Source organism: Vulpes vulpes, chromosome 9, assembly GCF_048418805.1.
Source record: "Vulpes vulpes isolate BD-2025 chromosome 9, VulVul3, whole genome shotgun sequence".
In the NCBI taxonomy this organism is placed as follows: Eukaryota; Metazoa; Chordata; class Mammalia; order Carnivora; family Canidae; genus Vulpes; species Vulpes vulpes.
Window position 1 is genome coordinate 18,521,836 of NC_132788.1, and position 20,133 is coordinate 18,541,968.

At 35.6% G+C, this 20,133-nt stretch overlaps 1 protein-coding gene across 2 annotated transcripts in view; it reads left to right on the plus strand.

The window, feature by feature from the left end:
* The first annotated feature begins 1,935 nt into the window (after positions 1 to 1,935).
* ADAM28 (ADAM metallopeptidase domain 28) overlaps positions 1,936 to 20,133 on the plus strand; it is a 56,768-nt gene continuing 38,570 nt past the window's right edge. Inside the window, exons 1-8 of one of the 2 annotated variants that reach the window (XM_072719499.1) lie at positions 1,936 to 2,155; positions 8,570 to 8,673; positions 10,514 to 10,590; positions 12,539 to 12,617; positions 13,700 to 13,776; positions 15,639 to 15,831; positions 18,187 to 18,258; positions 19,180 to 19,251. In XM_072719499.1, the coding sequence (XP_072575600.1) occupies positions 1,984 to 2,155; positions 8,570 to 8,673; positions 10,514 to 10,590; positions 12,539 to 12,617; positions 13,700 to 13,776; positions 15,639 to 15,831; positions 18,187 to 18,258; positions 19,180 to 19,251 (846 nt within the window). In that variant the 5' untranslated portion in view covers positions 1,936 to 1,983. The remainder of the gene's footprint in view (positions 2,156 to 8,569; positions 8,674 to 10,513; positions 10,591 to 12,538; positions 12,618 to 13,699; positions 13,777 to 15,638; positions 15,832 to 18,186; positions 18,259 to 19,179; positions 19,252 to 20,133) is intronic. The other variant, XR_011994160.1, reaches the window with a different exon arrangement.

Sequence of the window (20,133 nt, forward strand, 5' to 3'; positions counted from 1 at the left end):
GCATGTCACGACTACAGGAGATTTTTGAAGGGAGCTGAAGAACAATTGCCAATTTAAAAATGCCATGTGCATCACTATGCAGGCAGATATTGTTCCTCTTTTTCTTACCCATTACCCACCTAAACAGGCAAGTGTGCTAATTGCTGTGCTGATTAGAACCTACCAGTGGTGCCCATCTCCTACAGGGACAAAACCAGACATTGAATCTCTTTCCATTCCTCCAGGCGCTCTTGGAGTATGGTAATACCGAAGTATTACCGTAAACTAGTATGTTATGACATAATGTCTTCACTTTTTCTCATAGTTAATTTTTTGTTAACTTCATTACACCTGTCTCCAGGAAACCTTCCTTGTCCTGCTAGAAGTAGCCCCTGACCTCCATGCCTAAATCTTTCCTATCTGTGCAGTGTCTCATGATATATAGGCAGCACCCTGCACATCTTCATGGTAACTGGTCTTGCCTATCTCCCTTACTGAACTGTAAGCATCTCAAAAGGAATGACTACATTTTTACCTATGACCTCAATGTCTTACCCATAAGAGGTACTAATGAATGTGCATAGAATTAATGGGGGAAAGTCATGTGAATTACAAAGTAGGTATAAGCTTTCTGTTCTCTGAAAAAGACAAAGCAGTAGAACTTGGATTGAAAGAAAAGAAACTTCTGATATTCTCAGTTCTATAGCTGAAAAGCTCAGTGACTAGATTTAAACATTCCCTTGTATTGTTAGTTGATGCCTGAATGACATTTTGAGAAACCCCCTTTTCATCAAAATCACTCTATTACAAAAATATGCTTCAGAATCCATAGCATAATGCATCATTTTAATGGACCAAGAATTGGTGTTATAGTCATAATCTCAGGATTGTCTCATAGAACTTGTATTTCATAGGAATATATCTATATCTATATCTATATCTATATCTATCTATATATATATATCACATATATATATATAATCCCCTCGGGGATCCTGCTTCTTCCTCTGCCTATGTCTTTGTCTCTCTCTGTGTGTCTCTCACGAATAAATAAATAAAATCTTTTAAAAAATAAATAAAAAAAGAATGTGTGACTAAGAGCTCAGATAATACTGAGTCCAAATTCCACTCCTGCCATTTACTAGATAGATGACCTTAGGCCAACCGCTTATTTAGTACATAAAAGAACAACTGAGTCTTAATCTTTTGAATCCTTTATCTGTTTAAATCCTAAATTTTCAGTCTACAAAACAGAGGTAGGATACCATGTATCATACAGAAGTGCCATAAGAATTAATATGATAATAAGTATAAAGAACTTTGAACTTAGTAAAAGCAACTCAACATGATTTAGTTTGTTATTCAGTGTGATATCTGGACATGTCAGCTTAGCCTCACTACCACCAATGACAGCTCCTTAAATTTTTCTAGAAATTACATCCTTTGGGTCTTGAAGGCTTTTCCCGATTCCTGGTTGTTAGTAATGATAAAAATGCCCTTGGGGTTCTGACAAACCTTGAGCTTGTTTTGCCATACATTCTTATTTCAGTATGTTCAAGCTCCCCAGAGCACCACTGTATGAGAATCAAATAGAAGATAACTGGAAAAGACAATTTTATGTAATAATTGAATGGATTAGAGATTGCTTCACCGACCATGTATGTATGTCAGGGAAGAATAACATCTGCAACAACTTGTTGCCAACATACCAAATACATATATAAATATTTATATAAATTGATAATAAATACACACACTTCTCAAGGTCTATCAAAGCCAGTTATGTCAAGGTAGCTTATTGGGTTATAGCAATAAATTAGAAACGTACTACTTCAGAGTAGGGAAATATGGGGAAGCAGGAAAGAGAAACAATGGCTCATGGTAAGAGAGTCCAAGAGCTGGGAGGTGGCCAGAACTTCCGCCTGCTGTGCCACACTGTGGCAGGACCACAGCTCCAATGTTGTGCAACACCTTTAGTAAACACTTCCTGAAGCAGAGACAAGAATGAGCCTGGAGTTTCATTCTGTCTTGCTTGAGTGGAGGCAGGGACAACGGAGGAGCAGAGGAGCAGTGCTCTCCCAGGGAGCACGAAGGGCAGGCGCTGCACCCCTGAACTCACCTATCATGTTGCAGGGGATTCTTCTGACCACCACTTTCCTCCTTTGGCCAGTTCCAGGTCAGTGTCTGATTCCTTTTCGGGTTCTAGTAAATAATGTCAGTGAGTGGCTTGCTTTGCATCTTCTCTCAATAGGTTGCTTTTTTCTTTTCTTTTCTTTCTTTTTTTTTTTTTAATGAATTTTACTAACCAGTTGGGCTGGTTTTAATCTGTCATTTTGGAGGGGCCATGACTGATGTAAACACTCAATGCAAAGGAGGGACAAGGAGACATCTTGAATGGGTAAGTCTCATCTGAGAATACATAGAAATCACCAGGAAAACTTCATATCACTTACTTTAAATAGTGAGTATGATCTTTGAGTCAAAAAATGAAATCCATCAAATCCCTCCTTATTTTTAAAGCAGCAAAGATGCAGGGGATCTGACCAGTTGTCCTTGTGGAGAAGGCTTTGGAAAGTATCTGCTGTTATTAAAGAGACCACTTTGGCTCATCCTATTCATTTTGAGGGCACATTTTTATGTTTAGTCCTTTCTTTACTGGTGATAATAAATATGCCTAATTAGAAATAAATAGTTTACCAATTCAATATTTATAAAGCATTGTGCTATTACTTGATTAAAAGAATGTTACTGCTAAACTTAAACTGATAATTCACTTCCAGTTTGAATTGAAGAATTCAAAAGTAGAGGATTTTTACTTTCCAACAATAAATCACTTCTAGCATGTGTCTCCATTTGTGAGAAATTCACCAATTAGATTTTGGTTAAATTAGGTTGGGTGACACATTTCCTTGTCTTATTTCTATTTCTAGAGCTTATTTAAGTCACCACATTAGCTTCAGTGCCTGGGAATCCTTCCCTAGCAAACGTTTTCTTGGGTTTTAGAATGCTTGTGGGGAGCTAGTAATGGGAAGGGATTATCAACAGGAAGTGTAGGGTTAGGGAGGGAAAGATTCTCCTCCCCCTTGCACTCACACAGCACTTTGTCACTAAAAATGATTTTCCCCACCCCAGGTTTCTGATTTGTCTTCCAGACTTGTGAAAGTTTTACTTAATATCATTAAATACAGACCTATACTACATATTTAAGGAATTGACTCAAAATTTCTAGTTTGTAAATGAAACTTAATAGAAATCTTTCTATTCTCCAAAAGTGCTATCCCTAAAAATTCTTTGGGATCCTTTACTTAGTTGGAACATAAGAATTGCTTGGGAACTAACTTTATCCAATAGCATGAAGATCAAGCAGGATCTATTAACGGAATCAGTTAACCCTGAAGTCCACCCACATGACAACCTTTTCAGTAAAATTGGGCATATGTGCTGATTTATCCCGTTTTTGCATTCACAGCATGGCACCAAGAGCCAACTTCCTTAGAAATCATGCCTAAAACTGTGACATTTTCAAGTACTTGGTGGCAGGGACAAAGGTTCTGCAGTGTCTTTTGTGAGAACAGGGGGACATATAGACAGCTGCCCCTTATCTTCCATCTTAAACAGAGAGCCAGCCCCTCTTTACGTTCTATCTTGTATTTTCAAGACTGTGTCCTAGGTATTATTCCCACTGCTATTATTCCTGCATGGATTTATTTCCCAGCGAGAATGTAAAAAATAAAGCAATTTGATTTTTCCGAGTTCTCTCTCTCTTTTTAAAGATTTTATTTATTTATTCATGAGAGACAGAGGCAGAGACACAGGCAAAGGGAGAAGCAGGCTCCATGCAGGGAGTCTGATGTGGGACTTGATCCTGGGACTCCAGAATCATGCCCTGGGCCGAAGGCAGGCACTAAACCACTGAGTCATCCAGGGATTCCCTCCTATCTCTTTTTATTTATCTGCCCCCATCATCCAAAGAAAAAATTATGTACCTCAGACCATCACTTGTTCTCAGTTTCTATAGACATGGAATAAAATAATGAAACATAATTAGGCCAGATGTTTGTATGCCCTTCACCATCCCCCGAGAAAAATAACTTATAGGGTTTCATCATAGGAAAAAAAAACCCCAAATATTTAAAAGGATGTGACAGTTGTTTGGGGGTGAGGATATAAGTGCACTTGCAAAAAAGAAAGGTCTTTAATATATTCCAGCAGACTATCTAGAGGGTACAGTAGTTTTTAAAATTATTTTGTTTCATATTAGCAATTATTTCTTGTCTTCATAAGGTGACTAGATGACCCTCAGAAGTATTAATAATTTAGTCTTAATAGCCAAAATGATAGACTTCATCAGGATGAGATTTTCCTTGATGTTTGTACTCACTTTTACTACACTAAATTTAAAATCAGGGCAGCCCCGGTGGCCCAGTGGTTTGGTGCTTCCTCTGACCAGGGGTGTGATCCTGGAGTCCCATGGCGGGCTCCCTGCATGGAGCCTGCTTCTCCCTCTGCCTGTGTCTCTGCCTCTCTCTCTCTCCCTCTCTCTCTCTCTCTCTCATGAATAAATAAATAAAATCTTAAACAATAATAATAAAAAAATAAAATCACAGATGGTTTGAAGGGATACAGAGAAGCCCAGATCTGAAGTCAATATTGAATAAACTCTGATTCAGGGCTTAATGTCATGTGTTTAGTTTGGAATGACATTCTTTAAACAGTTTGGAACAGATGTGAACAAAAATGAAAATGCCAATATTATGTACAAGGGGGCTAGACTCCAAAATTGCCCCAAACACATTAGAAAATAAATTAGCAATCCAGAGCAGTGCTTGTTATATTAATGTTGTCAATGCATTTTAACCTTTCTAAAACTAATAAACAGTAAAATAATGATCTAACACAATCCGAAGTAATAGTTTTATTTTTCTTGATCTAGTTTTGCTAGTTAGAAGTAATCCAACAAGTGAGTTCTGTGGGAGAGAGAAAGTAAGAATTAAATGCATTAGTAGAAACATATTGTGTTACATCTCAGATTTGTATAATCCCTGGATGGCAGTTAGTTGTGTTTATTCCACAGGCTTCAAAATAATTAGCCTGATGTTATTCAGCTGGGAAGAGGCTGTGTCATTTCCATCAACCTTAAGGATGAATGAGCCAAACAATATTTAAGTCTGTAGCATATCTCTAACTGCTGTCTAATTTGTTATAACTCAAATCTCATTCTTTTGGGGCCTTCTTGGTTTCACAGAAATAAGAGTCATTAAAAGAAATTCTATCTGTTTCCTTTAGAGAATGTGTTGCAAGAGTTTCAGAAGAGCTAAAAATCTGTTGATTTCAAACTTAAGAGAGTTTGCTGGAAGCTTTTTTAAAAAAATATTCTGGTTTATTTGCTGATTTATTTTGTTTGCCATTTGGAAATGCTTGGCTATTAAAGAATTGGAAATAAATTTCTCCACTTTTTATATTTGATTCTATATTTAAGTCAATTGGTAATTTCTGATTTCATGAAACATTAAGATTTAGATACTAACTAGAAGTCTGGAGGTGAGTGTGCATATTAAGAAAACTTGCAGTGGTTAGATTGCTTGTTTCCCTCACCACTTCCGAATGGGGAATGTGTGTGGGATATGATTTTTTGCTTTTATGAAAAGAGTCAGCTATGATTAGTTATTATTTTATGACCTCAGGGAAACTTGGACTAATATTTACGCTCAGAATAATGTGTATAATGGATGAAACAATTTTTCATACAGCATTTTTAGAAGAGTTACTCTGGTTGCAACATTGGTGAATATATGGCCTCATTAATTCCATATTAATGGGATGAATTGCATTGATTGGACACAATCCACTAGACAGCATGCAGTTGCCTTATGGTATGCTTGTTTGGTTTTATGGGTTTACAAGAAGCTCCAGAGAATTGTGTCAATACCATCAGTTCATTTCTGGTGAAAATTATTTTCTTACCTCTTTGCATCTTATTATTTTGAAATAATTACAATAATTATGAATATTTTAATTAAATGTTAAGAAAATGATTAAGAATGTTCCTTTGGGCTTTTGAATTTTTGCTGTAATTTTTTTAATAAAGTAATGTTACTATTTTCCCTTACTGAAAATTAATTACATAGAAATAAAAATGCCCAGTGATTATCTCTGTAACAGCAAGAAGTCATTGAGGTCACTTACGTAGTTCTGGAAGTCTTGACTGTGTAATGAGACTTATTTTACACAATCAGCTAAAACTTTATCCAAACGACCATCACCTTTTCAAAGAGATTATAGGGAATGCTGTATTTATTTGCATAAAATCACGGACTACTTGAACTGTTCTTAAAGATCATTTAATCTGCCCTGTCTTTTCAAACAATTAAAAAATTAGAACCAAACCCAAAGTTCAAGTTTTCTAGGGTTCAATCTATGGTTTTAAGGGATTTTGAAATGTTTTTAAGAATAAATCTCAGGGCACATGCACCCTAACGTTTATAGCAGCAATGTCCACAATAGCCAAACTATGGAAAGAGCCCAGATATTCATCAACAGATTAATGGATAAAGCATATGTGGTATATATGATATATATATAATGGGGTATATGATGTATATTATATATGTAATATATAATATATATATTAATTATATATAATATACATTATAATGTATATGGTATATATATGGTATATGGTATATATATGGTATATATAATATATGCCATATATCCCTTTATACCATATGGTATATATATGGTATATATAATATATGCCATATACCCCATTATATATATATCATATATATGATATATATATATATCATATATAATATATAACAGGGTAACTAGGTGATAGCCATTAAGTATTTGATGGAATAAGCACTGGGTGTTATGTGCAACTGATGAATCACTAAATTTTTCCTCTGAAATTAATAATATACTATATATTAATTACATTGAATTTAAATTATAAAAAAGAGTAAATCTCAAGCAAGAGAAGCTAATGCATCCCTTTGATTGTCCATTTTTGACCTAATGAGTTTTTAGCCAATTTAACTACTTTTCCTATTTTTCGAAGCTAGAAGTAAATGGCCCTTGAGTTGCCAAGTGCATTTAGCCATCCTAAGATGATAAAAGAAAATTGACATAACTAGGAATTTTTTTAAGTTTCTGCTTTAGTTTCTAAAGAAAAATTTAAAAATATTTTCTGGAGCATCAAGCATTGGAATAAGTGTACAAGTCATCCAAGATGACTCACTTTTATTTGTTAAAAGATCAACAATAATAACATAAATTTATATTATCATAGAATTTAGGTTTGAATACTTTAATGAGATGAGATTATCTTTAGAGAGCACTCTGATAGACATGACATAGATAACTAAAGCTTTTCCAGTCTGCAATATAAGTAAATTGCTAGGCTGCCCATACTCTGGTCTTTGTTTCCTATTGCATCTATATTCTGGGTTGACCAGCAGTCCCTTGAGAAACCAAAGAACTGGTCTATTGACATTTCCTTACATATTACTCTACCCAGAACAAGGACTTGATCAAGTGGGCAAATAAAATAGAAAATAGAAAATTAAATGTTAGCTTTGGGAAAACTCTTAATTCCTCTTAAGAATAACTTGTTGAGAGGTACCTGGGTGGCTCAGTTGGTTAAGCATCTGACTCTGACTTCGGCTCAGGTCATGATCTCAGGGTTGTGAGATCAAGTCCCAAGTCGGGCTTGTGCTGGCATGGAGCCTGCTTAGGATTCTCTCTCTCTCTCTCCCTTTGCCCCTCCCTTGCTTGTGCTCTCACTCTCTCTGTCTCTCTCAAAACAAAAGAAAATTAAAAAAAAAATAACTTGTAGAAACATGTTGATATGAGAATTCAAAACATAGATAGAAGGTTGGATGAGATAACTGTTCAATTCTCTCTGTATGACTTCAGCCTAAAAAATTCTCCTTTCAGACAAGTAAAACTGTTCTAATTGCTTGCTTCTCTTTCACTCTTTTCATGCTTTGTAAGCAAAAATAAAAGTTTATCTGTATTGCAAAATCCACACATTGTATGGAGCTATCGGAGCTTTCCTTACAGTGTTTTAGTTTTATTCATTGGTGTAAATAATCACAGTTGGAAACATATAAGAAAAAATATTCCAGTCAGAAATGGCATACATTAGTTATTTCATTTTTGTAACACTGTGTAGTTTTCAGAATGCTTCTACTTAATTATGCTGACATTGATTAGTGTCTTAGTTTGGCTTCTGCCTCCCGGTACCAGCTTTTGCCTGTACGCTTGCTACATTCATTCTTTTGCAGAGGATTCAAGGTAGCAAAGAGAAATGGAAACATCCAACAGAAATATTTTCACCAAATAGAGAAACACTTGTAAACTTTCAGTGGGGAAATATTTGAAGATAATAGGTTCAAGATTTGTGGTTTCTGGTTTTGTCTGTCTCTACACTTAACTCTCTGACATAATTCACTTAAGCCTCTGTGTGTGGCATTATCCATCAGAAATGCAATAAGGCTGATTATTACCAACCAGCTTGCTTACTTGTTCTTGCTTGTTTGTTCTGCTCTGCTAAATCTTTTCTTATCCCTTTTTCCCCTCTCAGTAAATACTATCAAGGAACTCCCTGGAATAAAGAACTATGAAGTGGTTTATCCCAGAAGACTTCATCCACTACATAAAAGAGAGGTCAAGGACCCAGACCAACAGGTACAGCTTTTGACTTAACAAAGAATCTTGAAAAAATACACACACACACACACACACACACACACATATATACACACACACATACAATATACCTATAGATGTGTAAACTATAACATATATATACATACTTATATATAAACATTTGCATTTGTTATTTTATTTTTATTAATCTTTGCAATAATGTAATGTTTTCTTATCAGCCTCATTTTGAAGATTAAGATTCTGACAGTTGAAATAAACTGCCTAAGGTCACATAGAGAGTAAACATTAATACTTTTATGGCAATTTATAATTCTGGGTACTCCCAAAGAAATTAGATACAACTTATTTTATCTATTATTAATCTATCATCTCTGTATCTATGTACACACATACAAACAAAGCCATGAACTACAACTGAAGTAGAAAATAAAATATAGTGGATGAATATTAAGTTAGGATGAATTACTAATTAAACATGAAATTTATCTTTGTCTTTTTTAAAGTGAAAGTTATTAAAGTTTGTATAGTTCTTACTACTTAATGAAAAAGCACACAATCAGTCAAAAGATAAAGTTAAAACATGATGATTCTTTCAACAATTTTCCAAGTTCGTGCACCCAGAAGTCTTCTGCTTGGAGCCAGGAAAAATATAGATAAATGAGACATAAATAATTTGTGGAAATATGATAAAATGACAATCCCTTGAAGTACATACTCCCCCACCGGGTAAGGTTCCCAATGGAACCTTTTCCTTCTAAAGCAAACGTTTATATAGCAAAACCCTTAACAGACCTTGTTTATCAAAATAATTCTCCCCCAACAAAATGTTTCTGTTAAATTTGAATGGGACCTCTATGCGTTGGAATCCTCATCAGTATGGCTTCCTTTAAATGCTTCTCAGAATTCTCTTAAAAATGCCAGATCCCTTTTGTCATCGAATATTTTAAGGAAAATTTGAATACATATCCAGTGTTTTTATCACAGTTATAAGGTGATTTCCTTACAAAACAAATTTAAGCTTTTGAACAATTTATTTTGATGAAAGCCATAGATTAGTTACTGGCACCTAGTAGATGATCAATCTTAACTTTTGGAATAATTGAGAAGATGGAGGTAGTGATACAATGTGCTTGATATTTATCACAAATACATTGTTTATCTAGTCCACAACTCAGTTAACTAGTTGTACCTACTTCTGTTGTTTTGTCCATATTCTGACCTCCAGTCAGCCTGGAGAAGACCTCCAGACAAAAGTAATCAGTAAGAAGAGTCTTCGTAGTCTTTGGGCCTGGGTGCACACTATTCCTTCTTCTCAAATAACTCCCCCAACCCTTGCTTCGCCTGGCTAATTCATATCTCAGCTTGCACGTTACTTCCTTAAAAAAGCCTATCCTGATGTTAAGATGTTAGACATCCTACATTGCATTCCTATTTATATCCCTTATCATATGACATAAATCACTTTTACTATCTGTCTTTCCACAAGATTATAAGCTTTCTGACAATAGGTATCAATTCTTCTTGCTTAGAGTTGAATTTCCAGAACCGACTAGAGTCATGCGTATAACTAACACTCAAGGAATATTTGTAAAATGCATGGGTGGTTGGGTGGATGGATGGATAGATGGGTGGATATAAAGGTCTCAGGTAATTGGTCTATCCAGCTGGCAGAGTTTTTTAATTTGTTAAAAGAAGCTAGAAGCAGACATTTGCTTTATAAACTATATAGACTGTCATTAAAGAAAACAAGCTTTGTTTGCTAATGATTAAAAAGATGAACATAAAAAAAGATGAACACAGCCAAATGAATATTTGTATGTGTTTATAACTACCAGTAAATGTTTGTGCATTTTTGCAGGAAAAATTTGAAACCGAATTGAAGTATAAAATGACTGTTAATGGGAAAATTGCAGTACTTTACTTGAAAAAAAACAAGTAAGTGTTTTTACTTCTGATGATATCCTTACCAACAGCAAATTAGCATGTGGAAAGTGTGCTAATTGAGGCGGTTTCTGCTTAAAGCTATCAAAAACCTCTGCTAATATGCTTTTTCTTTCAATCAGCCCAAGGAGTTAGCCTAATAGTTGTTCTTACCCAAGTAGTGAAAATGCATTGAGTAAAACAACAGTTTACTAGTGTTGCAATCCTTCTAGTAATAAAACAGAATGAATGAGATACAAGCAGATATACATTTTATCAAATTCTATGAAAAAGCAGATTTTTAAATCTTCTCTACATTATTGTAGTTTATTATTCTAACACTGAGAGTAGGTTTTAAAACAATTTGTTACCATTTCCATCAGGGAAAAAAAAGAAAAAAGACATATATAATTATATAAACTCTAGGACCAAAGACTTAATCAGCAGTAAAACCAGAATTTGACTCTCCGGATTCCAACCTCAGTGCTCTTTCCACCAGCTACACACTAACCCACCCAGTTTCTCATGTGTTACATTGTCCTTTTGTTCCTCATTTTCTTCACTCCAGTCAGTTACATTCATATTTCTTTCCAGTTTCACTGGCTCGTCTCTTACTCATTTTTTTAAAGATTTTATTTATTTATTTATTTATTTATTTATTTATTTATTTATTTATTCGAGAGAGAGAGAGAGAGAGAGAGGCAGAGACACAGGTAGAGGGAGAAGCAGGCTCATGTAGGGAGCCCGACGTGGGACTCGATCCAGGGTCTCCAGCATCACGCCCTGGGCTGAAGTTAGCGCTAAACTGCTGAGCCACCCGGGCTGCCAATCAGCTCTTATTCAGTTCTTGATCATCCCATATTTCGACTATTTCAAAAGTTGTTTTCTCCTCTAATTTTGTGCTTTCAATCCCTAAACTATTCTATACAGCACAGCAAGATGTTTTCTCTCAAATATACTATTGCCTTTAACAAAAAAGAAAAAAAATCACAACTGATGACCTTTGGAAACAGTGGGGTAGGATGGAAATAGTACTGGTGTGGACTTTAGGCAGACCTAGATATGATCTTTTGCCACTGGAACTGTATCATCTCCTCTGAAACATAAAGTGAGTCATCTTTACCTTATAGGATTGCAGAAAGGGTCAAATGAGTGATCTATGTAAAGTGTCTAATTCAGTGGCTGATACACAGATAGCATTAACATATACTGGTTACACCCTTTCCTCCTTGCCCTGCCTCTTTAAAAAGTATATTCAGCCTGTGTCACCTGGATGGCTCAGTGGTTGAGTGTCTGCCCTCAGCTCAGGTTGTGATCCCAGGATCCTGGGATTGAGTCCTGCATCTGGCTCCATGCAGGGAGCCTGATTCTTCCTCTACCTGTGTCTCTGCCTCTCTCTCTCTCTCTCTCTGTCACTCATGAGTAAATAAATAAAATCATATATATATATATATAAAACCAGACTCCTACATGCTTCTGGGTAGTTGAAAGAATTCTGAGAAGCTCAGTGAAAATGCCAGAAGGGCCCCAACTACTAAAGGCAAGCAGTTCCCAAGAAACTTTCAGTTGCTATAGTTGCTAACCTTTGCAGGGAACTGAAACAGGACCGGGGGAAAGGTAGTTACGGTAAATTGGTGAGGAGCACTGCTCTTTCCAATCATTTTTAGCAACTCTACCCTTCTCAGTTACATTTCTTCTTCAAATATCCTCCCTGAGAAGTATCAAAGCCTGATGAGAAAGCAGACACTATTTCACTCTGCTCAGGAATGTCTCTAGCCCTCTCAGTGTTAGCGTTGTAAGCATCCTCTTCATGCTTGGACTCGTTTTGAGAGCTTTGGAGAAGGAGCACAGGAGTTAAACTTCCCTGCACATCCAGTGGAAGCTTTTGCCTGATCACAACACTTTTCAATTAGCATGAGTAGCCTGAATTTTTCTTTCTTTCTTTTTTTTTTTTTTATTCCAGCGGTCTCCTTGCTCCCGGTTACACGGAAACACATTATAATTCCACTGGAGAAGAGATCACCACAAGCCCACAAATCATGGTAAAAGAGCATCTTAGAATCATTGTCAGTTGACACACCCAAAGGCAGTGTCATTGCCAAAACAATAGTGAAAGTGAAACAACATTTACAACATTGGTGTTGTAATTTCTTAATAGATCTTCTATTTCCAGCAGTAGTAATTTCTTAATAGGTACTTTCATATTTGTACAGTTTGACAAGAACAAAGGAATTCCCTGCCTTCCAACTGGAAGAGGAGAGTGGGAAGGAGCCTCTCATTTTCATTAGAAGAGTGAAGAATTAATTACATCTTGTGTTCTTAGTCAACGCCAATCACCTCTGTAGATCATTCTGTCTCTTGAGCTCAAGACTATTTCCTCAATGACAGAATTGTACAATTCTGTTTTTTGAAAATATTTTTTTTATTCTTGACTCTTATTTAGAGAAGATGGCTGTGTGAAGTAGTGTGTGTGGGGGTATAGTCTATCGTTGCCATCTTTTTAGAGCTCCATTTTTCCATGGAAGGCCTTCACGCATTCTCTCCATAGTGATAACTTAGACATTTATGTGGGCCAATACTTCATCTGTCTCAAAGTAGAAAGGTGTGCTTGATTAAAGTACATCCACATGGAAAAGTGCTAGGATTGGGCATTTGGCTATATAGAGAAGTGGATGTTACACTAACCCAGTTAATCTGCTGAAACTCTTTGAATAAATCAAGAATAGTAACATAATCTCAATAACCCATTCACTGGAAAGAGCTTACAGGTGTCAGAAAAAAAACATTAATGAGCAATCAGCCAAGGGAGAGAATGATTGTCTGATGTTTTGAAGGCTCAGATTTTAAACTTCTATCTATAAGTTTGTCTCTACCAGACTGCATTCACCACCATTATCCTTTTTCTGCAAAACCAATATTTATTTAGGAAATTCTCATTAAGCATTGGGTTAATTAACTAAATATTAAAAATTTTAACCATAAGAAACTTCTTGACCATTTTTTTACATCTCTAAATTGATTGTTGTTCAGCATAAAATGGTTTCAAGATTTCAAGTTAAAATTTCATAGTGGATCTCAGAAACATGCACTTTCCTTTACAAAACCCCCATTTCCATTTATTTAGGATGACTGCTATTACCAAGGACACATCATTAATGAAAAGGTTTCAGATGCTAGCATCAGCACATGTAGGGGTCTAAGGTAAGCCTTCATGAACGGTTTGTGTATACCTGTGGTAGTGGGCAGAGTGTGAGTGTTTTAATAAACCTGAATAATCTCAAATATGATGAATTATACTGTAGTTAAATATGAATCTGAAGGGTTACAGGATTTTGAAATTAAAAAGAAACAGGGCTTCTCTTGATAGTGGCTTGTAAATTTACACATATGAATTGCTTGCAGCGATGTGTATGTTTGTCTGCTTGTTTTCAAATTACAGATTTTTGAGTCTAACCTTTTAGGGAATGAGAGCTCTTCTCCAACCTTCTCTCTCTTTCTTTTTTTTTTTTTTCCAACCTTCTCTCTTTACTATAAACTCTTTCTTAAGCTTGTCCTAACCATGCCCATGCCATTCTTTTCTTCTGTATATTAATGACTCCCCAGACATCTGTCTACGGTGAGATAGTTCTTCTGATGCCCAGACTTGATTATCTAATCTTGTCTTTCCTATATCAGTATCTCTTCCATATCTGGATAGATTAATGAAATCTAAATCTTAATAAACTCCAAATCAAACTAGTGATTTTCTCCCAGATCTTGTATTTTTCCAGTGTTCCTGATTTGAGTAAATAATATAATCAACCAACCACTTGTCCAATCCAGAAACCTAAATTCCTTGATGATTTTTTGACTCTCAACTACCCATTTTCAACCCATTATTAAGCCCTATTGATTATATGTTCTAAATATTTGCTGAGATTATTCACTACATTCTTTCTCTACTACCACATCTTAGTCCAAACTACCATGATCCTTTATCAAACCATTGCAACAGACCACCTACTTATCTCCTCATATTTACTCTTGTCTTTTAGTTCTGTGTACACTTCAGCCAGTCTCCTATTATATATTCTTTAATTTTTTTTAACTTTTTACTTATTTATGATAGTCACACACAGAGAGAGAGAGAGAGAGGCAGAGACACAGGCAGAGGGAGAAGCAGGCTCCATGCACTGGGAGCCGGATGTGGGACTCGATCCTGGGTCTCCAGGATCGCGCCCTGGGCCAAAGGCAGGCGCCAAACCGCTGCACCACCCAGGGATCCCCTCCTATTATATATTCTTATACTTTTTCATCCTAGCAGTTATCTGTAATTATGAGTATTTCATATATGTCATATAATTGTATTATTTATAGGTCAGATGTGACTATTTGATCCACATACATCTTTCTCATTTGACTATAAGCTTAATGAGAAAAGAAACCATGATTCTATCTTATTGTCTGCCCTTAATCCAGTGACTAATGAATAATGGGTGCTCCCTAAATATTGATTAAGTGACTCTTAGCGTGGGGCTTCAGCAGAGATAATTGAGAAGAAATTGGTAACATTTGTTGATCATGTGCTTTATTTATTATGTTCTTCAATATTAACAATCATTCTATTGGGTAAGTATTATGCTAATGTTATAAATGGAGAGGCTATGTGAGGTTAGGTAATCTTCCCATAGTATCATAGCTAAGAAATTATAGACACAGAATCTTAACTCTTCTTTTTCAGACCCCAAATTCTTCATTTTTCAGTGCACCTGTAGAGCAGACAAGGTACTAGAATTGGAAGACCACTGGGTAAGAATCAGGAAATTTCCATTCTAGTGTCAGCACTGATGTAAGTTAGCTATGTGACATTACAGTAGTCACTTCTTCCCAATAGGTCCCATTTGCTGGGAGGAAAAAAAATAAGTTTGGGTCATCTCTAGGTATCTTTAGCTGCAATGTTACAGTATATTCTACTGCCATGAGCTTGAAATTATGTGGTATTGGTAACTTTTTGGAGTCTATAAGTCTATAGCACTCAAAAGCAGAAATATTTTTTTAAAAGCCCGGATTCTCATGTTTTTCAGGGGCTACTTCAGTCAGGGAGATCAAAAGTACCTTATTGAGCCTTTAAGCCCCACCAATGATGATGGGCAGGAACATGCACTTTTCAAGTATGATCCCCATGAAAAGAAGACTAACAGCACCTGTGGGATGGATAACATATTGTGGGCACATGGATCTCGGCAGAGTGTGGTCCTACCTGCCACCAGACTGGTGGTATGCCTACTTTTATTTTTTATTTGCAGTGCTCTCATGTATCCTGTCCTGGCTACCCAGGGTTCCAGTCTTAGTAGTTACAATTAATGGAAGCTTTATAGTCATTGTTGAACTCTTAGTACTATGGTAGGCTGTAGACATCAGGACTTTGTTGTACACTGATGATTTATTTAATAAGTATTTGCAGATTAGCTATTATCAACAACAATGTGCCAGGGTTAAAAAGAAATATATATATATATATATATATATATATATATATATATATATGCCTTTCCCTCTAGAAACAGCCAATATTGGCAATACTACAACATACAAAAAAGGTTTAAAGTATTATTACTTTGACATAAAATATCCTACTGTCTTCATAAATGAACTCACTCAACAGATTTCTTTCTTGCCATAGGTGGTGGGGATGTAGTAGGGAGCAAAATTAAGTACAGGCTATGCCCAGAGGGACTTAGAATAATCTTCCATATATGAATTCAAGTTACAGTCACAGAAGAAAAATGAATATGGCCTGTTTGAAACCATAAGGTGTAAATAAAAAGTTATTACCATTATTACTTTCATATCCTTCAGGGGACACTTTATATCCAATCATATCTTCTAAATGTTCCCAGAATCCATAAGAACTGGGTAGAATGAGTCTAAATAAAAGAAAATCTCCTTTGGGTTCAGTTTGTTGTGGGTTTAAATTCTACCATTGATGTGTTATCTAGGAACCCAGAACTACTCCTAGAGATGAAGGATAAAAGAATCAAGGATAATTTCTAGGCTTGGGCCAGAGCAAATGATGAATGATAGTATTGTTAACTGAGATAGGAAGAATAAGGGAGAAGCAAGTTTTGTCTGAGGTTTGGGAATTGGTAGTTATATTTTGACCACATTAAGTTTGTGGTATTAGACACTTGAATGAATGCATGAAATAGATAGAGTTCCTATTTAAAAAAGGTATAACACAGGATGGGAAGGATATATGGATAAAGAATAGGGCCCCAGTTTGAGCTTTTATGAGGGTCACTGATATGGAGAGATCAAACAGAGAAGGGATGACAGTGAGTTACAAATCCCTGTATGATTAGGGCCCCACTTCCCTCTGTAATCTCTCTACCTTCTACTCCCCACCCACTGACGACTTCCCCTATTATGTTATGACAAACATAGACTTTTTTTCCTGGGCTTTAAACAGGTCAATATCAATTCACTTCAGTCTTTTTGTTCATTTTTTTTCTCTGCTGGAATTATCTTCCAATTTATCTTCCCTTGCCTGGTTTCTCATTTTCATTAATATGTCTGCTGCATGACCAACTCCTTAGAGCCTTCCCTAACCATCTATTCTAAAATAACTACCTCATCACTCAATTCCACATAACTCCATTTAATCCTCTGCATAGAACTAATCACCACCTGATTTATCTCTGCCTGTTTGCCAAGCAGGAGCTCCTTGTACTACAGACCATATCTGTTTCGCTGCCTTATTCTTAGTGGCCACAGCACTGGAGTACTGTGCTGGAGCACAGACTACGTGCTAATGAATATGCTGCTCCTCTGGACCCTGGGAGGGAAGTGTGTGGCTCATTGGACAACACCTAAAAGTCTACCTTCAGTAATGTGTTCTTGCTAATGGAAGCTTACTTACCTGTTAAAAGACAAACACTTCCAGAAATGCAACATAATAAACTTTGATAGTTTATTATTTAGTATGAATAATGTATCTGCTACTTTTCAATGAGACAATCCACTATGAAATGTACCTTTTGTTATGGTTGTTTTGTTTTGTGGAGAAAAAGGAACAGAAAATAGGGAAGCTTTGAATGTGGGAAAGAGATTCAGTTCTGTCTGAGGAGAAAAGAGCAGACTAGGTACCATGGTGGCTCTGGGCACTGCCCGTTGCTAAGGAAGGGGGTACTCACTGGGAGGGGGATAAAAGGCTACTTAAAACCACCACCACCAACAACAACAGCAACAAGGACTACAAGAGAACTCTAGAAGGGTGCTGAAGTCAGAGTCTCTTTATTTTAGGGCAGGAATAGTGGAGACAGCCCATTGTTAAAAAAAACAATCCAAATTTTGCAGACCTATTAGTTAGCTGTGCAATCATTTAAATTCTGGCAAATTGAAGGGGTCAGACTAGATTACCACTGATGTCCCTTCAAGCTCTGATATCTGAGACTTGTCTGTGGATAATTATGGTTCCTTAGAGTTAAAATGGTATGTTTTCCTTTATTGCCAGACCTTTTATAATTTTTTTAAAAAAACAATCTTTTATAAAATTACACATTTAAAATAAAAGGATGACTCTTGCAGAGAATGATGTTGTCTCGGTAATTTTCTTTTTTATATTTATTACAGAAATCAATTGACCAGAAGGGTCCAGAACGTAAGAAATACATAGAATATTATTTGGTCCTGGATAATGGTGAGGTAATTATAACAGATAAATGTGTCTTTTAAAATCCCCTTTTATATAATTTGTTATGGGAAGTATTAAACATATGGATCAGTTTTGAAAAATCATGAATATGAGTTATTCTTTTTTAAGAAATGTTCTTATTCTAGGAAATTTGAAATATAATGATATGATTTCTCCTTTTCAGGAATGTGCACCTGATATAATATACATAAAGTCAATTTTTTGCACTTTATCCTTTATTATTGTCCCCAACTTCGTTTCCAATTAAATACCTTTGTCATTCTGTCTTTTATTAAGCAGTAAAATTGCTGGTAAGTTAGAGTTTATCCTCATCAAGGAGTGATAAATGTACAAGACTAATGAATGGAATCTTCTAAAAAAGGCTTTTCTTTGGTAATATACATTGTTTATATTATTTTACAAGAATGCAGTTTCATATATTAGAAACCTAACATTTACATGTGTGTGATCTCAAAAGGAAAAGTTTTGTGCTATGATAATATGAGTAAGTTAATTTGTTTGGGCCCTGAAGGTTGGCTTCTCATTATACTAAATTCATTTGCCATTTACCATTCATATACATTTTTTAAATGAATAAGCTATTCCTTACACTGATTCTGCACAGTTTATGAAATCATGGTATTTAAATGGAAATTTATTTGGAATAATTCCTTAGAACTTTACACTGAGCTACTACTTCAGGAGTAAACATCATCTCTACTCTGAAAGTGCTTCAATTTAGCTAAAGAAATAATAAGGAAGCATTTTGCTTCTAGCTTTTAACTGTTACCTTTTATAACTGATTGTTAATTATAACCACTGATAAGTAAAAATAAACTGAAGTTGCCTTTTCTTTTTTTTACCCTCCAATTATACTCATTTCTATCAGTGCCCATATTTTGTCATGGTTGGTTTTGTTTTTTGTTTTTTAGTTTAAAAAGTACAATCAAGATCGAGAGAAAATAAGAAAGAGGGTGTTTGAAATGGCCAATTACGTCAACATGGTATGGTATACTTTATTAAGTGTAATTTTAACAATTTGGGTGTTTCTATGAATGCTTGTGAAGCAGCGAGATAAAGTCAATACTCTTAAGACTAAAATTGCTAATTGGTTCTTGAACTTTTGCTACTTAATTGAATATTACTATCATATGATAGAGATGTTTCTCACCTACTTGCCACACTATTCTCAGGTTGATGAAAGTAGAAGAGATGGTTTGGTTTGAATTGTTTTTTGTTTTTTTTTAAAGTCTGGGGAGAGACATCACTGGCCAGCAAATCCCCACAGGAAGCCAATGTACAGAAGAACATGAAAAAACAAATATAATCAGCCAAATTCTGGCACAGTAGCATCTTTCAGTATATCATCTCACTGAATCATCAAAATAACTCTGAGATATTCCTAAACCTAATTTATATCTGAAGAATTAGATTCTGGGAAGCAAAGTAATGCCTAAAATCAGAGTTAGGAAATGCTAGAGATAAGATTTTAACTTGGTCTCCTTTGTGATAGGAGCTTTTCTTTCTTTTTTATTTTTAAATATTTTTATTAATTTATTTGACAGAGAGAGGGAGAGAGAGAGAGAGAGCACAAGCAGAGAAACTGCAGGCAGGGAGAGAGGCAGAAGCAGGCTCCCCTCTGAGCAGGAAGCCCAATGCAGGGCTCGATCCCAGGGCCCTGGGATCATGACCTGAGTCAAAGGCAGATGCTTAATCGACTGAGTTACCCAGATCCTCCATGACAGGGACTTTTCTAGATGACAGAAATAAAGTAGGGAACAAAACCGACAAATAACCCTTCAAGGAGTTTACATTCTTGTTCAAGACAAACATAAACACTCCAAATAGAGAGTATGTAGAACAGTGATTATAAGTGCTATATAAAA